Source organism: Balaenoptera acutorostrata, chromosome 9 (genome assembly GCF_949987535.1).
Source record: "Balaenoptera acutorostrata chromosome 9, mBalAcu1.1, whole genome shotgun sequence".
NCBI classification, from domain to species: domain Eukaryota; kingdom Metazoa; phylum Chordata; class Mammalia; order Artiodactyla; family Balaenopteridae; genus Balaenoptera; species Balaenoptera acutorostrata.
Genome location: NC_080072.1, coordinates 9,421,528 through 9,442,853, shown reverse-complemented (window position 1 = coordinate 9,442,853; position 21,326 = coordinate 9,421,528). Strand labels below are relative to the sequence as shown.

Here is a 21,326-nt window from a genome sequence, read left to right as displayed (position 1 = left end):
TGAGTGAAGACACTGGAGGGTGCTGCTTCCCCCTAGACTGTTAGAGTGGTCAGTTCCTCCCGACACTATCGAGGTGTTGGCTCAGGCCAGGGAGGGAGTAAGAGAGCTAGGGAGGCCCCAGGGACAAGGACCATGAGATGGAGGGGCCTATCAGCTGGACTAAGCAGCTCCTGCTGTGTTTGATCAACCCACAGCTTTCCACAGCTTCCGGCTGTGGAAAGAGCAGCGGACCTGAGGCAGACATCTCAGGATCTAACCTTGATCAAGTCACAACTGAGGCTTTTCCCCATCTCTAAAGAAAGTGCTCAAGGAGCACACAGTAGGCTTAACTTCTCGTTCTCTCTCCTAAGGTGCTCCTCTTGTTGGGACCAGCTCAAATGTCTAATCTGTCTCCCAAACCTAAAAAGGGAGGAAACAGCACTAGAGTTGGCCCCAATATCAAGGCAGTTGCTGAGGCTGCCCTTGGGGATCCTTGAAGCAGCAGTCTGTGCAAATACACCACAGAGCTAGGTGATACGATCCTACAGTACACCCCAAAGTGGGCTACATCCTGCTCTGGCCTCTAACAACTCCCAGAATCCCCTAAGTAAAAAGGAGAGGGGAGTAAGAGTTAGGAAATAAAGAAGCACCTTCACACACACACACACACGCACACGCATGCACACGGCAGAGAATAGCTGAGCCAGGAGGAGCTGAAGAAAACAGCTTTTTATTTGTTACTATAAGAACCAATTACAGAATCCGAGGTTAAAAAAACAGACAAAAGGTCTTTATTTCTGAGAACTGGCGTACAAAAGGCAGAGGGGACAAGGGGAGGGAAGGAAAGAGCGAGCATAGGCTGGAGTTGATACCAGCTTAGGGACCTCAAACTCCAATTAGGAAAGTCCGGACACCGGACAGGAAGAGAAACCCTCAATTAGAAAAAAAAAAAAAAAAAAAGACATGGCAGTCATGGCAGTGCACGCCCCCCCTCCCCCAACCAGATACCACCACCTGGTATCTGTTTACTCCTCCCCTCCCCCATCCCCTTTCACAAAGGGAGGCAAAATTTTTAAAAAATTTAAAAACCCTCCCCCCAAAACTGTCCAAGACAACTGTGGGTCCTACCCCCCAAAACAGGCTAGGTTCCCACAATGGGCCAGTTCCTGCAGTCTGCCCTCCACCATCAGGCATGGAGAAGCACTGGAGGGGGACAAGCCTCCAAGTGCTAACACCAGAGGGCGTCCAACCCCTCCAAGGACACACTCACTTGCTCCCTCCCTCCTTCACTCCTCATTCCCTTTGATACTAAAGGGAAGGGAGGCTAGGTGCCCTGTGCACCCACCCTCTAGCTTTCAGCCCACCTCCCTTCCCCACAGGTGCTCAATCTTCCAGGACAATGGGCTCACTGGTGCTGGCAGGATGTGAGGATGGAGGAAGAGGGACTGGGGGCCGCACTGCAATCAGTGGTGGCTTCACCTTCAGGGGCAAGTTGGGCCGGCGGGCAGCTCGCCGCATTTCCAGGTGGGTCAGAGCCTTCCGCAGGGCTCTGGCCAGGAAGAGAAGGGGGCAATAAAAAAAGCAAAGACCTTCAAGATGAAACCCCACATTCCACTACAATTCCACCTTCCAGCCCATTCCTTCCTAACATCCCCACCCTGCACCCAGTCTTCGTGGAGCTGGTCTTGCTCAGATACTCCTTCCTATTTCCTTTCCCATATCCACCAATCTAGGTTGTCAACCTCTCAGCCCCTCCCATGGAGGGCTCCCTACCTGGTATCTTTTGTGGCCACAAACACCACAGGATTGGGTGCATCAGCTGGGTTTAGTTTCTGACGCTTGGCTGCTGGCTGTGAGCTTGAGCGAATCCCTGAGGCCAGAGGCCTTCCATTGGCAGAGAAAGGGACTCCTGCCATCTGGAAAAGGATGGGGCAGCACAATGAGAGAGGGGACTCTCAGACACCTATCAGATATAAAAGCCCACCCAACTCAACTTGGCCCACTCCAGTCTGTCAACTCACAGTCTCATAGGCCCGTTTCACCATGATGCCCCCCAGTCCCCGGTTCTGGGTCAGCTGGTTTCTGTTGATCGGTGTCTTGGTACCCCGAGGTGTTTTTGGTTTCAGAGGTGCCTGGGCCACTGTCAGGGAAAAAAAAGAAAGGAAACCTTAGAGAATGTTCACACTTTCTCTTCTGTATGCATCCCCAAAAGCAGTGATAGGGGAGGGGTCTGGAGAGTAATCACCAGTATTTCAAAAGTCACACATGAATATGATCTTATCAATCAGTATATAGTTATACTGGATAGCTTGTGAAAAATAACATTTTTAACCTACAAAAGTACAGTGTTAGACTAAACCTCTTTGGACTCAATGGGAAAGACAAAAGCAGGGGAAGAGAAGGATCTTGATGATACAAGGACCGGGAGCCGGACACCACCCTAAAGATTTCCCATCCTATACCCACCCTTACCCAGATCTTTGACGATAGTTGCCAGGGGGAGCCGCACCAGAGGGTGAATCTTCAGTGGAGTCTTGGCGGCCTTAGGGAGTCGAATGGAGCCTAGAGAACAAAGATGAACGCTTTTGAAGGGGCTTCACTATTCAGGCCTCCTCTGGGGCCAGGAACCATGCCTAACCTCGTAACAAATCCTTGTGACGTACTATCTCTACTACTGTCCTTAAACACCCAGAGAAACACTGGTCTCTGGCCAGAGCAACCCCAAACCTGCCACCAGCCCCAGCACTCCTGCCCTTACACTCTGCCTTGATGGCATTGGCGTTGATAGGGGCATAAGGTCGTCGGGCAGCCCTCCTCGGTTGTAACAGGTCCCTGCACATGCGTCTGGCAAGACGGGTCAGCTTCGTGGTCTGGAGCAGGAATGTTTGCCTGTTCTTAGCCAGCAGCTTGGCCCGGTTGGCGCTGGTCGTATAGGGGGAGAGACTTTGGGCTTCGGGTCTGGACAAATGACCCCTCGAGTGTGGCTCCTGGAAGAAGGACACAGGAAAAGGGGAGAACACAGTCAGTCACCAAGGCTCCCTTCTTCCATTCTTGATGGAGACTCTTTTATTCCTGCCTGATCTCTTTGCTGCCATCCCAACCTGCCTGGCTCCCCAACCACTGTCTAGTACCACCCCACCCCCACCCCCAGTCAAGCCATCACCTTACTGGAGCTGGGTGTCCTGGCCTTCGCTTAAAGCTCACATCAATTAGCTTACTGCTCTCCCCAACCTGTCCCTCATCATCCATCCTTACTGTGGTGCCCCGAGCAGCCCCCTCAAGCTGGGTTGGGGTCTTCAGTCCCCCGTACTTCTTCCAGTAGATCCAACAGGAAGCACAGAGGCGGCACTGCATGTTGGGTGGGCCCCAGGCATACCACTGGGCAGACTGTGTGGCTGCAGGAGCATGGAGAGGAGGGAATGGTCCAGAGGCTACCTGAGCCTCTCAGGTTGCTGGGCCAGAGCAAACGCCCGGCTCACCCCCGGCATCCCTGTCCCTCCCTGGAACTCACTGTGGCAACTCTCACAAGTCAGGCCCTTCTGGAATCCAGCCCCATTCATGCCAGGTTTTGAGCCCACAGAGATGATCTGGTTAGGGTTTGGTTTGGTGCTAATGGGGGAGAAACCAGGAACTGGTCAAGGAAAAGAATCCACTTCCACTTTGTCTCTATAATTTGACCACGTCTCCGGCCCACCTCCCAATCACTTAGGAAAGCACAGGTTAGGGGCAGAGAAGGGAAACATGCCTGTCTCCCCTACCCATCACACTTACTAGGTGGGGATGTAGACTTGTTTTAGTTTGCTGTCTGCTTCAGCAGCTTTCAATCTTTTCTGCAGGAAGGAGAAAAAGAAAAAAGGATCAGAGCATCTCAGCAGGGAGGATGTCATCAACTTCAAAGGCAGAGTTGAGCAGGAGGCCTCTGGTCCAGCCTCCCCAGCCCAGACCTTACCTGCTGAATGTATCGGTCTGTGGTTTTCCACATGTAATAAAATTGAACTATGCTGGCCAGTGACTTCCAGGGTAGCTGAGGAGGCATAAGGAAGAAGGTGAGCTGCTCTCTGGCCACTGGTCCTGGTTCCCTCACCTGTCACCTCTTCCACCTCTCCTCCTAGCCCCATCCACTTACAAAGTCCTGGCGAATATCATTGAAATCCTTCCCGTACTTCTCCAGGGCCTCCTCAAATAGCATGGCCTCTGAGGCTGACCATTCCTCCATCTCATCCCGACACAGCACCGGGCCCCCCTGGGGCACCAGGGTCGACATGGCCTTAGCCAGGTCGTAGCCGTTCCTTTGCAATGTATCCATGGCGTGAAACTACAGGAAAGGTGGGAAACAATGCTGATGACCTGAAACCCTCAGCACCACTCCCCTGTTGCTCTTTAAATACTCCCACTCCCTCAGAGATACCCTTCTCCCTGCAGAGTCCCAAGGCTCTGCAGGTCCCCACAAAGCCCAGCCTACCCAACTACCCACCAACTTCTGCTCACCAGAGTGATATCTCGGGAAGCGGCGGCTGCACTCATGTGCAAGCTTGGCTGCCGAATGGAGCTGCTGCAATCTAGGGCTCTTGCGAAGGTCCCCACAGCTCTAAGGGAGAGAGTGAGAAGTCAGGGAAAGAAGAAAGCACGAGTGGGCTGAGGAACCAAGCCAGATGAGAAAGAAGGACAACACCCAGGCCAAAAATAAATAAAGTCCATCTCTACGAACATGAATCAGAACTACGTCCACACCACCCCCAGCCCATCTGCCCCATCCACCCACCGCTCACCGGGCCACCACGAGAAACTGATCAATCTGCCGGTCTGTGAGAGGGTTGTCTGGGTCCCAGACCTTCATCTCCATCTTCTGTTGGTTCCGATTATCAGATTCTCCTGGGGAATGGGGAAATGGTATCATCGGGAAGGATAATAGATGTCTTGACAAAGTAACACCTCGTCTCCTCCTTGGATCCTGTCAGCCACCTCAACTCTCAGACTTCTCTTCCCAATGTGCCCATTTGCGCCTTTCCGGTTCCTAAGGTCCCATTCTGCCAGGGTCACAACATAGAGCCATGCAGACTGTACACCACACAACGCCAGGGCACACCGTTCAGAGACTATGATGTTACACAACCCCGTAGCCATAATACAGTGTCTCCTGCTGCATACCCTCTGCCAGGCGATCTGGGATCTCAGCTTGGTATTTGCAACCAACTCGAATCTCCCCCTGATCAGCTAGAAGTGTCTTCTGCACAGGGTCAAACACCAGTGAGTAAAAAAAGCAGTCCTGGAGATGGAAAGAGAGAAGGTAAGCAGGGCAGCAGTCCTCATAGGCAGGGGGCAGTGGGGTGTATCCAGAGTTCCCAAGACAGACAGCCTGTCAACCTGTACCTCATCCCAGTCAGACTTTCTTCTTGCCTTTCGGGGCAATACCTACTTCCCTCCCTCTTCTCCCGACACCTCTTTCTCACCTCCTTTTCCAGGTACTGGCTCAAGATATCTGTCTCATTCAAGAGGGTCACGCTGCATTTCCCCCTACAGGAGAGAGGTCAGAAAACCCTGGGTGAGCTCCTCATTTCCTCTGTACAGCAGCTCCAATACACTAGCCCCTCCTTTCCTCCTTCTAAATAAGTGCATGCAGGCCACAGTGGCCCTGATTGTCCTATACCTTATGTGGGTGGCTGGTAACGATTCGAACTGCCGAGAAAGAAAAAGCTCCCGGTGCTTCAGTTGATGTCGCTGCTGTTCCGACACCCCTGGCTGCTTTGATTCCTCCTCAAACTCCCCTGGGAGATTTAGGAGGAAGATGCCGAGTCAGAAACTAATTCAGAAAGAAGCCACCTTAGAAGCTCTAACCCAGGGAAAATATTTCCTGTCTCACTTGTTTTTCTCACATTCCCGAGGCACCTGCCTCTCACACCACCAGCTTTCCCTCTTAGCTTCCCCACCCCCACCCCCGTTACAGATACTCCCAACTCTCCATTACTAACGAATGTTTTTAGGGAAGAGCTGCTGAGAGTACAAAGACTGCCACAGAAATACATCACAGACCCAGGTGCCAATGCTCAGACACCACTCATACAGCACAAATCTGCTCACATGACACCCAGCAAGAATATCCCACCTGTCTCTTGCTAAACTAGCCTGGGGTCCAGAAATCCAAATAAAATAAATAAATAAAAGCACCACACGGGAGTGTGTTTACCAGTTCCTCTTTGCAAATCTCAGGAGACTTTGCTCTTAAACGTCACATGCGACCCTAACTATCCCTTGTTTTCTACTTGGCTAACAATCGTTTGTTTGTGGGGCCTTCAAGGACAGTACCTCTCAAGCCAGTGCCAACACCTTCCTCCCCAAGGAGCTGCAACTTGCCCTGAAACCTTGGTGGAAAGGGTTAACTTGGCTGGGTGCCAACCAAACAGGGAGGGGGCAAAAGAGCCACAGGCCCAGGCTCATTGGTGCATTGTTCCCAACCTCAGGGAGAAAGGGGGGGTGGGGCGGGGGTGTGCAGTAGGCTCCACCCCTCGCCTGTGAGCTCCGGAAACCCTGCGCTAAGGCAAGGGGGACCACACCCCCCACACCCTTTCTGATTGGACAAGGCCAAGGTCAGCCCCTGCCAGATGGGACTGGAAACCCCAGAGGGCCGGAGAACTTGGTAGGCCCAGGTCCTCATTAACCCCTTCATGTCCAAGGCCCAAAAAAGCCTAAAATGAGAAAAATAATTTAGGAAGAACAAGAGGAAGGGGAAAGAAAGCCAAAGCAGAAAAAGAAAAAGAAACTAAGGGAAACGGAAGAATATGTACCTGAAAAGATGATGAAAGCATAAAGAGAAGTAGAATAAGGCAAAAAGAAACGGGAAAGATGTAAAGTGGAGTAAAGGGGAAGCCAGGATAGGTGAGAAAGAGGAAAAGTGCAAGAAAACTTCCCTGGCTTCCTATTTATTCTCTCCCATCCATGTATCCTTACCACCTCATGACCACCAAAAAAAAAAAAAAAAACCTGCTTCCCTGTTATGCAGGCTTCTAAGTACGATCTCTTCCTCTTCACCTGACCTTCACAGTCACCACCCATTGTCCCAACATAACCAAAACTGTCCCCCAAGAGTCCTGCTTCTCTAAAGCTCCTCCTCATCCCCTATTTAAATACTATCATCTCTTAAATACACACTCACACACAAGCCAAATTCTGGCTTTCCTTATCATGGTCTCTCCACCCTGCTTCCAACCCAACGTGTAAAAACAGGCCTCCCTCTGCAGACCAGGCATTTCCCACCCCCAAACTCACACCCCTGCCTTGGGCATGCTACCAAGAGAAACACCTGCAGGGACATGCGCAGGCTTCAGATCATGGGCAGGGGGAGACGGGGGCGCCGGGGGTGGGGTACAAAGACACTTACTGGCATTACTATCAGCCAGGCTGTTGAGGCTACTAGAAATGTCCCTTCGCCGGAAAAGGCACACAACCTTTGCCTCCACGTTTCCATTTGCAGTCTAAGGAGAGAAAAAATGGTGGTGAAAACTAGTCATTTGAAAGTGGAAATGCATAAAGAAGAGACTAACAACAGTGAACAAGTCTAAAGAATGTAAGAAAAGCTCAAGAAATTATGAATCAAGAGATTTCCATTTAAGGACAGACTTCCAAATCCCTTTCCTTGGCCCCCAAGAAACAGAATAGCAAAGTTCCCACTAAGCTCTCAATAGCCTTTCCTGAATATGTGGAATGAATGAATAAATGAATGAATGAATATGAATGGGTACTTAGAATAGGGTTTGTGTTCTCTCTCTCTCTCTCTCTCTCTCTCATTCACCTGAAGTTAGAGACCTCAGAAGAAAGAGGAGGTTGTGGGGGGTGGCGGGACTCTGCTCCACTCACCTTGTTGAGCTCTTCAATCCTTCTAACCAGGTAAGGATTGCTGGAGGAGTTCTCAAAATAGACGTAATCTGTAGGAGGGGGTGGGGAAGAACCGGGAAGATCAGAGGAGTAGATGGGAGAGCCGAGCACCAGGGTGGGAGGAGCGAAAGCAGGCCCGAGTAGACCAAAAGGAGATAAGGGTCTAGGTAGAGAGGACGCTGAAATGTGGAAGTGGAAAGACTAACAGAAAATAAGGGAAAGATGCCCCACCCTCTACCCTTAATCACCTAGTTCTAAGATCAGATCCTTCACTCAAAAGTGAGCCTTCAGGAGGAGACAAGAATCAGGGGGTTCCCCAGCAGTCCCCACCACTCCGCGATGGAGTTGCATCCCAGTCTGGGCCAAGCGAGCAATTGTTCACTCCTGCGCAGGGCCCCCACCTTTGCGAACCGAGGCGCACAATAACGCCTGGGAAGAGGAAACCTCCCAACGGCTCCCCCGCAGGTGGCAAAGCGGTCGCCCCGGCCCTGCGCGCCCCCTGCCTACCCTGTCAATTCCTTCAGAACCACTTTCCCAAGCCCACTCCGCGACACCGGCGGCCCCAGACTCTGCCCCGCGAGTGCCGTCGGGCCGCCCGAAGCCTCTCCAGGAGTCTCGGTGCCCAGCCGAGTCGCGATCCCCGCGCCCTCCCTCCCCGTGCTCCCGGTTCCGGTTCCGGTCCGCGTTCTAGACCACGCCGCCCCAAACGCGGCTCCCCGCGCCACCGGGTGCCGAGCCTCTCCGATCCCGGCCCCCAACCTCTCCCGCCCCGGGTCCCGCAGCCCCTACGCCCGGTACTTACCCCCCACTCGGTACATGTTGGCCGCCATGGCCGTTCCCGCCGCCGCCTCCGGCCGCACAAAGGGGTCCGGGAGGCTCACTGGGTCAGGGCTCGAAGCGAAGTCCGGAGCGCGGGGCTGGTGCTTCGCAGAAGTCTCAGTCGGGCCCGCGCAGCCGACACCTCCGCCGCCTCAGCCGTCGCGGTTCATCCCGGCCCGCGCTGTCGCCGCCGCCTCTACCGCCTCTAGCCCGGGACGCCGAGGCCGGCGCCGGCCCGCTCGGCTTCTTCCGGAAGGAGCTCGGCTCCCGCCGGACCGGAGCCAGGCTGCAGCTCCCTCCGCGCTCGCCGAGCCCCGCCAGACGTTGGACTCTTGAGGGTCGCCGCGAAACCTTGCCCTGCCCGCCTGGGGGTTCGCCTCCTTCCGGAACACCTTCGGCGGATCCGCAGAACAAGGCCCAGCGCTCGGCTCCGGTCGGAGAACGAGACCGCAAAGCTCGGCTACTTCCGGAAGAAGTTCGGCTCCCTCCGGCCAACCGCGGCCCGGCGCTCGGTTTTTTCCGTTGCGGCTCGGCCCCGCCCCCGAGGGCGGGGAGAGGAGTTGGGCTTAACACTTTCCTCGCCGGAGTGCTGCAGCTCCGCATGCGGCCGCGAAAGACTTGAAGCGGCTTTGCGCTTCGCGGAGTTATTTGCAAGCGGCTTTGCTTGTTATTTGCATGAAAGGTCTACGCTCCCTCACCCTTTCCGCATTCCCCTTTTCCTTCCTCCCCATCCCCACAAAGGCCCTAGGCGCCCAGCCGCGCCCCACAAAAGGACCGGGAGGCGACTTTGCTTTTGGTTTATTGCCCCTCAGCAGGCAGCGGGAGTCAGGGCCCCGGCTGGGGCTGCCCGGCTCAGCCAGCGGGTCTATACAGTGTGTGCAGGGGTGCCGTTCGCCCCCTCCAGGGAAATGCGCTTTTGGGAATGTCTCGAAGTCGAGGACAGGGTCGGCCCCGGTAATGGGGAATTTGGGTGGGGCGGGGCCACGCTGCAGGGCCTGTGGGTCCCGTCGGACAGCGGTCAGACGTCGAGAGAGGAGGCGGGGGACAGGGAGGGGGTTCGAGAGGGCGTTGCGGGCGCCGGCCCCGCGCCCCCAGGGCCCAGCACTCGCCACTGGAAGATGCTGGCGTCCTTGCCGCCCAGCGAGACGAGGTGCGAGTCGTCGTGCGTGAACCGGACGCTGGTCACGTGGCTGCCGTGACCACCGTACACGAGGCTCGGCGCCTGGGCAGGAAGGAAGGTTGAGCTACAGCGGCCGCGGAGCCCTTGGACCCCTCCCGTCCGGCCCCGGAGGCCCCGGGAGGCCTTACCTTGGCGCGGGCGCACGGGTACTGGAAGAGGTGTACTTTGCAGAAGTCGTCGGCCACAGCCACCACGCGCTCGTTGTGGGAGCGGCACAGGGAGTTGATGTCGGTTCCATCCGAGCCGTCAGGCCACACGCCTAGCACAGCGGCCAGCCTCAGCCCGGCCTCCCGGCCGCCACCCACGGTTCAGAGCGGCACCATTTCCGGCGCTCAAACGGCCCGGCCACCCACCCACCCACCGGCCGCGCGTTCCAGGCAATCCTTCCCGGTCCCGAGGGCCGGCCGGAGGGGCCTCCTGGGCTGGATCTGCCAGTTTCTTGACGCCCACCCCTCTACACCTATCCAGCATTGCGAACCCGGGAAGGGCTGCACCTTGTCCCCGCACCTCTCCCGCAGGGTTCCGCGGCCCTCGGCCCCTGCTCACCATAGACATGGAAGCCCAGCACGCAGGTGTAGGTGGCCCACTCCCGGTCTCTGCTCTCATAACGATTCCTCAGCAGCTTACAGCCTCCAGCCACGTCCCCTGGGGAGAGGGAGCCCACCCAGCTCAGCTCTCACCCTGCCCTCAGTGGGGAAGATGCCATGGAAGGGTTGGAAAGACTAGCTTGGGGCGGGCGGTGGCACGTGATCTGGTCAGGTTGGTAGCCCTCAGCCCAGGGCAACACCCAGCCCCATGTGCTTCCTGAGTTCTCAGCTGAAGTTCTCCTGTTTCTCATGAGTTCCTCCTCCCTTGATAATCAATCCCTCCACACCTCTCCTGAGAAACTTTTCCAAAACAATCTTTTCTTGGTGCATTTTTCAACTCCCCCAAGGCCTTGTGGGAACAAGACATGGTGCAAAACTGTGTGTGTGGTTTTTTTGTCCAAATGACAACATTTCTCCTATGTGTATAATTCTGACTCCTCTTCAAACCCATCTCCACCTCCGTGTCTGACTGCCCCTCCACCTGGAGTTCCCCCACATCTTCTCCTTCATCCCCTCCCAACCAGGAGCCCCCTCACATAAATAAAACCTACCCCAATTACCCTCTCCCCATGCCCTCCCCTACTGTCACTCACAGTAAAGGATCTCATAGTCCCCAGAATTGGACATGATGAAGTTCCCATCCTTGGACCAGTCAAGGTGAGTGATGAAGCTGGAGTGACCCTGGGAGCAAGGGTCAAGAGACTAACAATGTAGCCACCATGTCCCATCCCCTCACCCTCCTAAAGTACATTAGTTTACCTGCTATGGCAATGCCCCGCCCTCCACCCCAGCTTCCTCACCACACAGCGGCCAAAGCGGCTGGACTTGGCACCATCACTGGAAACGCTATAGATGTAGATCATGTTGTCATGGGAACCGATGGCCAGGTACAACCCATCTACAAAGACAGTCACTCAGAGAGGGAAGGGCCAGGGATGAGTCTAGGTCCGGGGTGGGGGTGGCTCCCACCTGGGCTGTACCGGACCACTGAGAGCTGCTCATTGCCATCGGTGATGTCGGACACGATCTCTCTGGTCTCTGTGTCCAAAACTAGCCACCTAGAAGGGAGGGGGGTGGAAAGCAGGTGTGAGGACACCTGTCCTGAGCAGGGTAGGGGTTGGCAAGTCAGAGAGCCTCAGAGACACCAAAAGAAAGGCTATGATGTAGACAGAGAGGTTATCTATCATTGCACTCTTATGCTGGGAAGTGGGAAGGGGCTATGGGCAGATAAAAGCTGAGGGGCTCCTGATGCCATCTGAAACGGAGAACAGGGGCCCAACTACCAGGGCCTTGTGGAGTCTGTTAAGCTTGTCACTTCCCTGTGTTAGTCTCCCCTATGCCCCTCCCATCCCCGCTGCTTCTCTAGCCTGAGCTGCCACCTCCTCCACTCCCAGGCTTGGAGGGGAGAATGGATGGGGGAGGGTGTGATGACAGCTGCCATAGGAGAGCAGGGGAGACCCGGGCTGCAGGGAAAAGCACTGAGAAGAGGGAGGGTGCAGTTGGGGCTCCTGAGCAGGCAGCGATCACATTCCTCCACCCCCGCCATTACCAGAAACCCTTCCCATACCTCCTGCTTTCCCCTCCCAGGAGTCCTGGCTCCCTCTCACCTCCCTGTGTTCAGTCCTACGGCCACAACTGCCCCACTGGGGTGGAAGTCAGCACAGAGACCAGTCTCCTGGGAGGGCGGAAAGGTGAATTCAAGAAGATGCCTTTCTAGTGAGGAAACTAAGATGGCTACCTTGTCATCTTGATAACAATGTCAAAGCCTCCTCCTCTCAAGGATGAGAGGGACAGGAAACCTGGGATGGAGGCAGGGTATCACTGGAGCCTAAGCAGAGGTGCTACTCAAAACACTTAACAACCACAAGTGACACCCCCCAGCTGTGCCGGAGATTAACCATCAGTCGCTGGATCAAGAGGACATCTAAGGGCTGGGGGGAGGGCAGTGCTCAGGGGGCACTGGAGGCATCAGTACAGAAGAATGAATATTTTAGCAGCCAGTACAGCCACACCAGTACAAATGGGCTGCCTCTGGGGGCAAAAGGGAAGGGGGTGTTGGGGAAGAAGTGGCGGCCACAGGAGTCATGGTGGGCTGACACTGAGGATCCGGGGACACAGAGCTCTACCTTGAGGTCGATGCTCCAGGCCAGCGCATGGCCCTCCCCATCCCACAGGCAGAGCTGCCGGTCATGGCCACAGGTGAGGAAACGGTTCTGGAAGGGATGTGTGCAGAGCCCCCAGAGCTCATCCGTGTGACCCTGCAGCAGAGCATGCGCTGTCACCTGTGCCCCTCCCCGACAGCCCTTCCCTTTCTGCTCCCTCGAATCCTTGCCCCCCCCCCAACCTGGATGACAGGGGAGAAGCCCTGGTCCAGATCTCCCCTCAGCAACGCATTCTTCGTGGTTCCCACCAGCAGCTCAGAGCCAGGCCCCTCTGCAATGGCCCGCACGGCCCCAAAGTGTTCAGGAATCTGCAGAGTGATGGCAGAAAGTCAGGGGCCCACTGACCATTCCTCTTCCCTTGCCTTCCCTTGACCCCAGCCCAGCCCTCACCTCAGCTTCCTGGAGGGCCACCAACCCGGGCTCCCACTGGACCAGCCGGCGGTCCCGCCCACCACCACTCAGCACGGTCCCATCCCGCCGGAGACACAGGGCGAAGATAGAACCTTCGTGAGCGTGCGCCTGGGCCACAATCCCATAGGTCTCTGTTGGCAAAGTCCTGGGTGGGTCATGCTTTTGGGGTGCAGGGAAGTAGGGAACAGGAGCAGCCCAGGCCGTCACAACAGAGTAGTAACTGCCAGGTGCTGAGTGCTAGTCGGATCCTCGTCTCTTCTCCCCAGTTTACAGACTGGACCACCAAGGCTCCAAGAAGTGAGGTAACTTCCTAAAGGCCAGACAACTAGGGGCGAAACTGGGATTTGAACCCAGGATCTGGCACACTCCAAAGCCCCAGCCCTCTCTGCCATGCTGCCCCCTGCCCTCCTAGACTAGCCCCCCAGAGGGCCCCACCCTCTGACAGAGCCCGATCAATTCTCAAGGGAAATCCTCTCCTTTGTTTTCTCAGACCCTCTGGGGAACTAGCCTTCCCAGGTGCCACCCCCAATCACATACCTTTGGCCCCGCCCCTGCCTGGGGTCCTGGAATCTGAGAGGCTCCGCCCCCAGGTGAGAATGTTCCCCTCTGAGTCCCCTGTGAGAATGTCTCCATCCGGAAGGAACACAAAGCAGGGGATAAACTTGGGTTTCTTGTATTTCTAGGGGCCAGGCGAGCAGAGAGCAGAGGTCAAAGACACTACAAGTCTCGGGACAGTTGGGAGTTGGGTAGCATCAGGGTCCACAGTACTCAGACCAATACTTCCATTGCCACTCTGCCCTCCCCCACCACCCTGCACCCATCCACACCTCACCCCAAAGACACCCTGTTTCCTGGTGAGGGTCCCGTTCCCAGGAACCCCTGCTCCACCACTCCAGTTCCAGAAGTGGACGTGGGATTTCCCGCTGGTGACAATACAGCTGCTGTCGCGAGGGTTGAAGCCAACGGCCAGGACTGAGTCATTTGTACTCTGAAGGGAAGATACTAGATTCAACCACCCCAAGCCCTGTGCACCTTCGTGCTACCAGACTCTCTTCAACTGGCATCCTGCCAACTGGTCTGCTACCAGACTCTCTTCAACTGGCATCCTGCCAACTGGTCTGCAGAAGTCCAGAACCCTCAGGACAACCCTTCCTCCAAGGCCCTGGTCCCCCAAGAGCACTGCTGTCAGTCACTCACTAATGCCTAACACGGAGTCTCTCACGAGGTCAGAACCTCCGTGGTCCCCACTTCATAGCCTCAGAGAGGCTAGGAGGCTTGCTCCAGGGGACCAGGCCAGAAAGGAGGTACATGTACGGGGAAGTCTGGAGCTCTCTGCGCTCCACCACTCCCAGCACCTCAACCTCAGCGCCCCACCAGGCCACCTGGACACCTCACCTTGATCTCAGCCAGCTTCGTTCCCCGGCTGCAGTCCCACACAGACAGCATGTGCTCATTGGAATCATCCACCACACAGAGGAAAGCGCCCAGATCCTGAAGATGGGGGACACATCAGAGGGGCCGAGTAAGGTCTGGAGGTCTCAGGGTTCATGGTCTAAACTAGGCAAGGGGTGCTACGACAGGCTGAGAGAGCACGAGAAGGGGCCACATTGTCTCTTAGAAGAACCGGCTGGGTGGGGCTCAGGAAGGCCAGGACTTCTGAGGCTTCCTGGTGAAGTACAAGGAGGGGGTTCCCGGACAAGCAAGATGGGAGTCTCGAGGCACCAGGGCCAGCTCACCGCAACTGAAAAGGCCAGGGCCCCCACACCCCGCTCAAAGGCCCCCAGTCCAATCTCCTGCAGCTTCAGCAGCGTCTCTGAGTCCCAGACGTGAACCACAGGCTGCAGGGGCTGGTGGAGGAGAAGGGGTCAGGGGTGTGAAGGACAGCTGGGCTGGAATTTCATCCTGTCTGCCTGGCGTTTGACTGTGGCCTTACCTTTCCATCCTTATCCACTCCGGCTGTCTGTCCTGAGGCTACACGCACACCATCAGGGTGAACAGCCAGGCTAAGTGGGGGAGGAGACACTCTAGGGAAGGGAGTCGGTCTCCCAAGACCACCCAGGCCACTCTCCTCTCCTGCTCCTCCACACCCACCCAGACCCTCTTCCTGCCAAGCCCACCATCCCCATGCCTAGAGCTGCCCACTCCCAAGCCTCCCAAGCCTCACCATCGAACACAGTCCGTGTGCCCCCGGTAATGTCTCTGGCCGCCACCTCCAGGACCCCCTGGGCCTCCCCCGGGCCGGTACAGCACCACCACACAGGCGATAAAGTAGACCACCTCCCCAGAGCGCAGCACAAACAGATTAGAGCGGGAGTCACGACCCCGGTACCCGTAACTGGAGTGGGGATCATGGTCAAGGAAAGGGTCAGATCAAGGGCACCATGAGGAAAAGGAGAGAAAGACAGAGCTCTGGCTAGCAGCGCCATTGGCAGAGGATGGAAGGGGAGGATTCAGAGGTCTCACTCTCCTTGCAGACCCAGGAGGAGCAAGGGGTGAGGACGTTCCATGATGGGAAGGGTGGTTCCCATGGGACTGGAAGGGGCAGGATACACCCAGTCAAGGCTGAGGGTCTCCGGGGGTGGGCCGCTGGGCAGCTCCTCGAGGCTGCGGATGCCAGACGGGATGTACATGGTAATGGGGCGGCCGCGAAGGAACATCTTCACTGAGATGCCTTCTACAGAAAAAAGAAGGGGGTGTCAATCACCACCCTGTAGCTTCCCTTCCAGGAAAGCCAGAGCAGAACTCAACCCGCCATACCTCACAGGTCCCCCAGAATAGGTCCTGGGGCTGCAGCCCAAACCCTAACCCCATCATCCAAGTTCTTCCAGATCCCTCCATATGTACCTAAATTGTAATTGCTCCTCCGAGATCCAGGACCCCCAGGGCTGGAGAGGGGGTCTTTTCCCCCACGGCTGTTGCGAAGAAAGAAAAGCACAGGGATTGGGGTCAGGTCCCAAGACATAATCGTGGAGGGGCAGGACATAAGAAAGGAGGTTACCCTAGAGATCACAGTCACCTCTGCAGACTTTCAGTTTGTATCGTGAGCAGTCAGGGCTCAGATGGGGACTTTTAGCTCCATTTAAGGCATGAGAAGACTGAGGCTAAAGAGGCTGAGTAAGATTGTAAGAGGCAGGGTGGGGTGACACTCTCCTCCAGACCTCCAGGCCTCTGGCTATCAACCGCTTCATTTCCCCATCTGTAAAATGGGCCTTTAGTGAATCCAGAATGTACATCAGCCCTGCCTTTCAGGGATCTGAGAGGTGAGCAAAAATAGTCCTTATCTCTCAAGGGGAAAGTGACAGGTGAATTCCAGAAATCACTGTCTTTAGATGATAATAAGGTGACAATCTCTCTTCAGAGAATAAAAGAGAGGCCAAGGATAGGGCTAGAATGAACACTTAGGTGTCCTGGAGCCTGTACACACTCTGAGACAACTATGCTAAGCCACTAGAATTTCCCCTTGCTCTCTAGAAGTAAAGGTTGGTACGTTGGGGTGTGGGAGAAGGCTGAGACTCTGAGGACCGTCACCCATGAAAATCATGGGTGCTTTTGGAAAACCCTCTTGGAATCTTGGAAGGTATGTTGTGATATGGTGGAAAGGGCAGGGGAACTGGAGTCAGGAAGAGTTGGGTTGGAATCCTGGCTCTAGCTGTGTGACCCCAGGCAAATGACTTACCCTCTCTGAGCCTGCTTCCTCACCTGGGCAATGATCAGCATGAGACCACCTACCCCCCAAGGATGTCGTGGGGACTGAATGAGATGGAGGAGGTCGAGGGCTTAGCACAGTGCCGGGTACACAGCAGGCGCCCCAGAAGTGCTTGTTCCTTTCTTCCTGTTGGGCAATGAGGTCCCCCCACCCCACCCAGGGAAGTGAGGTGAGGGATGTGGAAAGTCAAGAACCTGAGCCTGGGGTGGGGCGGGTTGGGGGAGGGGAGCCTCGCCCACCTCTCTGTGCTCCCTGACCGCAATAACAGGTTGGCCGAGGAAGCTGCCTTCCGGGAGAGTTTCTGGCGAGGCCGCTCTGAGGGGGATGAGGAGGAGGAAGAATTTCTCCGTGGCCTGGTCGGAGCACAGTGAGCAGGTGAAAGTCATTCCCTCTGATCGTGCTCCCCACTCCCCCCTCCCCTCCCAGCCTCTGCCGCAGGACACTTACGTGTCAGTACGCTGTGGGGGCTGCACCAGCCTGAGGAGCCCTGGGGGGCCAGGCGAGCCAGTGCCACTGCTGCTGCTGCCCCCTCCTTCAGACTGGGTCCCACCAGGCTCTTCAGCGCCCCCCTGCGGGGCTGCGGGCCCGTTGCTCAGGCCAGGGGGGCCAGGGGATGGCTCCATCTCCACCTCTGTCTCCGTCTGGGTGCCTCGGCTCACCGAGGAGGGGCTGCGTGTGGGTGGCAGTCCCGGGGGAGCTGCAGCGCTGCTGGGGAGACAGTGCATCAACCCGATGCCCCTGGAGGCCCCAGCAAGGGGGAGGAAGAGGGTTTGACAGCATGCATACCTGTCCCTTGTAGGGCCTGGTGTGCCAGGGTCCTGCAGGGAGGTGGGAGGCGCCTGCAGCCGCAGCAGGCGAAGAGCTTCTGCCAAGGCTGCCTTTACCAGCTCCATCTCCTTCTCCTGCACCTGAAGCCGCCGGCTCAAGGACTGCAGGGCCTCCTGAGCAGGGCCCTCACCTGGGAACGGGGCAAGAAGCAGTCAGAATGTACCCACCACCTGGGGAAAGGCTTGAGGGGATTCTCTCTGCCCCCAGCTGTGCATTTGTCCAATAGGACCTGCCCCCTTCGAGCAGCTCCAGGCTTGGATGCGCTCCCAGAGGGGAGGAGACGGGTGGTAAAGGATCAAGGGCCTCCTTGTGGCAGGGCAGGCGAGGAACCTGGCAAAGCTCCCTTCCTGCTGCCGTCCCAGCCTCCGCAAAGACAGGGAGTACCATGCAGTACCAGGGGGAAAATATGGAGTACTGGCGAGGAACGTGGGGACCACAGGCAGAGGCGCAGTGCTGGCGAGGGACGACAGGGCCCAGCCCAGAGCAAGCTCAGGTCTCCAGAGAAGGCAGAGAAACTGAGAGGGAGCACCAGGAGAAAAGAGGGGGGGACACAAGAGTACAGTCATCCTGAGGACTCAGAGAAGGAGAAGACATCTAGAGTGACAGGAGAGGGTATCAGTGGAGAGAAGAGTCATAGTGAAGGTCCCAGGGTAACACTGGGGGTCAGAAGTAAAAAGACCCAAAATACCAGGAAAAGAGGCCCAGAGTAACACAGGAGGTAGGGAAATTTTCGAGGGGCCCAGAGTAACACGGGAGGTAGGATGACGTTGGGGAAGTCCGAAATGACAGTTGGAGGACCCAAGTAACTAGGGAGAGCGACCTGAGAAACAGTGGAGGATGCTCAGAGCCCCCGGGGCCGAGGAGCACGCGGGGACGCCCCGGACAGCCGTCGAGCAATGGCAGCGCCCGACCGGCCGGCGCTCCGGGAAGGGGCACGCCGCCCGTCCCTCCCCGTACTCACCGGGCCCCCCGGCCCCGTCCATCCTGCCCCCGGCTTGCTCCGAGCGGCGGCGGCGGAGGAGGAGGCGTCTAAGCCGCGGGGGCCATGGCCAGAGAGAGGGGAAGGGGAAGCACCCCGGGGCGCGCGCGCAAGGGAGCCGAGCCACCCCCGGGGGCGCTGTCGGGCGCGGGGAAAGGGCCTGGAGGGGGCGCTGTGGGGCGGGGGCCGCAGGCTCCGGGGCCCGCCGGGGCCTCGGACTCTCCCGGGGCCGCTCTCGGCTCCCGGGGGAGGGGTGGCGGGGCCGTCCTGGGCCCCAGCGCCGCAGCACAAACAGGCGCCGGACGCGGAGCCGCCAGGAAGCGCGGGAGGGGGGGGCGGGACGACGGGGGGGGCCGGGCCGCCTGGTAACCCCTCCCTGTCCGGGCCTCGCAGCTCGTTTCGGGGGCGGGGCCAACCCTCTGACCCCCACCCCCGGCCCCCTCCGGCCACCGCCCTCCAGGCCCTTCCGGGATCCTGGCCCTCGGAGTCCCTGGGGACCTGGGAAGGAGCGCGGGCCGTGAGGTCTCCCGCCCCCAGCCCCTAGCCTGTCGAGGCAGAACCGACCAGCCCCTCCCCACTTCCGCGAGGGGGCAGGGGCGGGGTCACGAAATAGGCCTTTTGCCCGGGGGCGGGGCTTTTCCTAAGGGGCAAGGCCAAGGCATCCCGAATTGGGACTGGCAGGGGACAGGGCAGAGGGTTATTAAGGCTGTGGCGGGAGGATGCCCAGGGTATTGGGGTCAGGGTGGCATTAGCCCAGCTCAAGCCGGGCTGGGCTGACGCAGCATCCTGCCGCGGCCAACCCCCGTCCCTGACAGCTCTGCTGTCCCTTGGGCAGAGATGGGAGATGGCGCCGGTGCTGCCCCTGGCGCTGCCCCTTCAGCCCCGCATTCGTCTGGCGCAGGGTCTCTGGCTCCTCTCCTGGCTGCTGGCGCTGGTCGGTGCCCTCACCCTCCTCTGTAGCGGGCACCTCCTGGTCCAGCTGTGGCACCTTGGCACCTTCTTGGCTCCCTCCTGCCCGGTCGCTGCCCTGCCCCAGGTTGCCTTGGCAGCCAGTGCAGTGGCTCTGGGCACAGGACTGGTGGGTTCAGGAGCCAGCAGGGCCAGTCTGGATGCAGCTCAATACCCTCCCTGGCGAGGGGTCCTGGGCCCGCTGCTGGTGGCTGGCACAGCTGGTGGCGGGGGGCTCCTGGTTCTTGCCCTGGGGCTAGCCCTGGCTTTACCTGGGACTCTGGACACAGGACTGGAGGAGGGCCTGGGGACTGCCTTGGCTAACTACAAGGACACAGAGGTCCCCGGACGCTGTCAAGCCAAACGGCTGTTGGATGAGCTGCAGCTGAGGCACCACTGCTGCGGGCGCCATGGGTACAAGGATTGGTTTGGGATCCAGTGGGTCAGCAGCCGTTACCTGGATCCCAATGACCAGGACGTGGTTGAGTGAGTGATTTGCTTCTCCTCCTCCCTCTTCCTTCTTCTCCTCCTCCTCCCCCTTCCTTGAAACCCCACCTCACCCAGACAGGCAATGAATAGAGTCTAGTGATTGAAAGAATGGGGCACAGCTCTGCCATGTTTTAGCTGTGTGACCCAGGGCATGTTTCCAAACTGCTCTGGGCCCATTTGCTCGTCTGTAAACTGGAGATCATAAAAGTACCACCTTACAGAGTTGTTGTAAGGATAAATGAATTATGCATGCCTGGCACATAGTAAAGCAGTCGGTAAATGTCTCACTTGTTTTTTCCCTTCTCAACTCCTGTGCCCTGCAGCTTCTCCCCCAAGCCTCTATCACCAGACATCCTAACAGCCCTGCCCCTCCCTTTGCAGCCGGATCCAGAGCAATGTGGAAGGCCTGTATCTGATTGATGGGGTCCCTTTCTCCTGCTGTAATCCCCACTCACCCAGACCTTGCCTGCAAAGCCAGCTCTCAGACCCCCATGCCCACCCCCTCTTTGATCCCCGACAGCCCAACCTAAACCTCTGGGCCCAAGGATGCCATGAGGTGCTGCTGGGGCACCTGCAGGGGCTGTCGAGCACACTGGGCAACATGCTGGCTGTTACCTTCCTGCTGCAGGTGAGTCAGCAAAGTGTCTGAGGCCTCCTCTGGGCCTCCTCACCGCCTCCAACCCAGGGGCCCCTGGAACTGCTGACACTCATTGACCTCTTGCCCCTTGCTTTCCCCACAGACTCTGGTACTCTTGGGCCTGCGGTACCTGCAAACGGCACTGGAGGGGCTCGGAGGAGTCATCGATGGGGAGGGAGAGGCCCAGGGCTATCTCTTTCCTGCTGGGCTGAAAGACATGCTGAAAACAGCATGGCTACAGGGAGGGGTGGCCCGCAGGCCGGCACCTGAGGAGGCCCCACCAGAAGACGAACCTCCCAAGGAGGGTCTACCTGAGGCCTAGCGGCCTGGAGCTTGGGGTGGGGATGAGGGGTGGGGGGAAGGGGAGGGATGGACAAGACTGGAAACCTCACAACTCCTTATAGGCTCCAGGTTGGGGAGGGGGGATCTCTGGGATTAGAGGGTTAAGGATAGTCAGTGAGCTGGACTGGGGTAGGAGAGAAAACCAGGTGTCCTAGGGCCTAGCCCATGGCCAGAACCACCAGGGAAGAACAGAAAAAAAACAGCATGGTGGGAAAGTGACATGGGAAGGACTGGAGGCTGCTTCTGGTGCCCAGACTCAATAAAGCTTTTGGACTGAAGCCACTGATCTTTCTCTTCAAGGGGGTAGGGGCCCTGAGAGAACTGATTTCTGTCTGATGGAGAAGCCAGGACTCCAGGGTTTTGACCTGGTAAGGATCAAATGCAAGAAAC

At 57.4% G+C, this 21,326-nt stretch overlaps 3 protein-coding genes across 4 annotated transcripts; 1 reads left to right on the top strand and 2 right to left on the bottom strand.

Moving 5' to 3' along the window:
- Positions 1-693: 693 nt before the first annotated feature.
- Positions 694-9,087, bottom strand: MTA2 (metastasis associated 1 family member 2). Its single transcript, XM_007174405.2, has 18 exons — positions 8,651-9,087; positions 7,831-7,898; positions 7,355-7,448; positions 5,627-5,744; positions 5,430-5,493; positions 5,128-5,245; positions 4,749-4,851; positions 4,468-4,567; positions 4,106-4,294; positions 3,929-4,003; positions 3,751-3,809; positions 3,491-3,588; positions 3,235-3,374; positions 2,738-2,966; positions 2,452-2,541; positions 2,001-2,119; positions 1,753-1,895; positions 694-1,528 (listed from the first exon to the last, which is right to left on the bottom strand). The coding sequence occupies exons 1-18, from the start codon at positions 8,676-8,678 to the stop codon at positions 1,363-1,365; spliced, it is 2,001 nt and encodes a 666-aa protein (XP_007174467.2). The 5' UTR covers positions 8,679-9,087; the 3' UTR covers positions 694-1,362.
- Positions 9,088-9,451: 364 nt separating this feature from the next.
- EML3 (EMAP like 3) lies at positions 9,452-18,809 on the bottom strand. 2 transcript variants are annotated; one of them, XM_057553176.1, is made up of 22 exons: positions 18,503-18,809; positions 17,500-17,671; positions 17,161-17,421; positions 16,953-17,066; positions 15,852-15,919; positions 15,558-15,681; positions 15,172-15,342; positions 14,941-15,010; positions 14,744-14,854; positions 14,403-14,498; positions 13,840-13,995; positions 13,545-13,686; positions 12,987-13,138; positions 12,779-12,904; positions 12,561-12,692; positions 12,042-12,109; positions 11,404-11,492; positions 11,235-11,332; positions 11,028-11,115; positions 10,394-10,492; positions 9,976-10,106; positions 9,452-9,889 (listed from the first exon to the last, which is right to left on the bottom strand). In XM_057553176.1, the coding sequence occupies exons 1-22, from the start codon at positions 18,522-18,524 to the stop codon at positions 9,686-9,688; spliced, it is 2,694 nt and encodes an 897-aa protein (XP_057409159.1). In that variant the 5' UTR covers positions 18,525-18,809; the 3' UTR covers positions 9,452-9,685. The 2 variants fall into 2 exon arrangements, with proteins under 2 accessions (XP_057409159.1, XP_057409160.1); XM_057553177.1 differs by having other exon boundaries at positions 17,161-17,418; positions 18,503-18,808.
- A 190-nt stretch (positions 18,810-18,999) lies between these two features.
- ROM1 (retinal outer segment membrane protein 1) lies at positions 19,000-20,927 on the top strand. Its single transcript, XM_007174404.2, has 3 exons — positions 19,000-19,954; positions 20,339-20,585; positions 20,698-20,927. Exons 1-3 carry the CDS (start codon positions 19,365-19,367, stop codon positions 20,914-20,916), a joined length of 1,056 nt encoding a protein of 351 aa, XP_007174466.1. The 5' UTR covers positions 19,000-19,364; the 3' UTR covers positions 20,917-20,927.
- Positions 20,928-21,326: the final 399 nt, after the last annotated feature.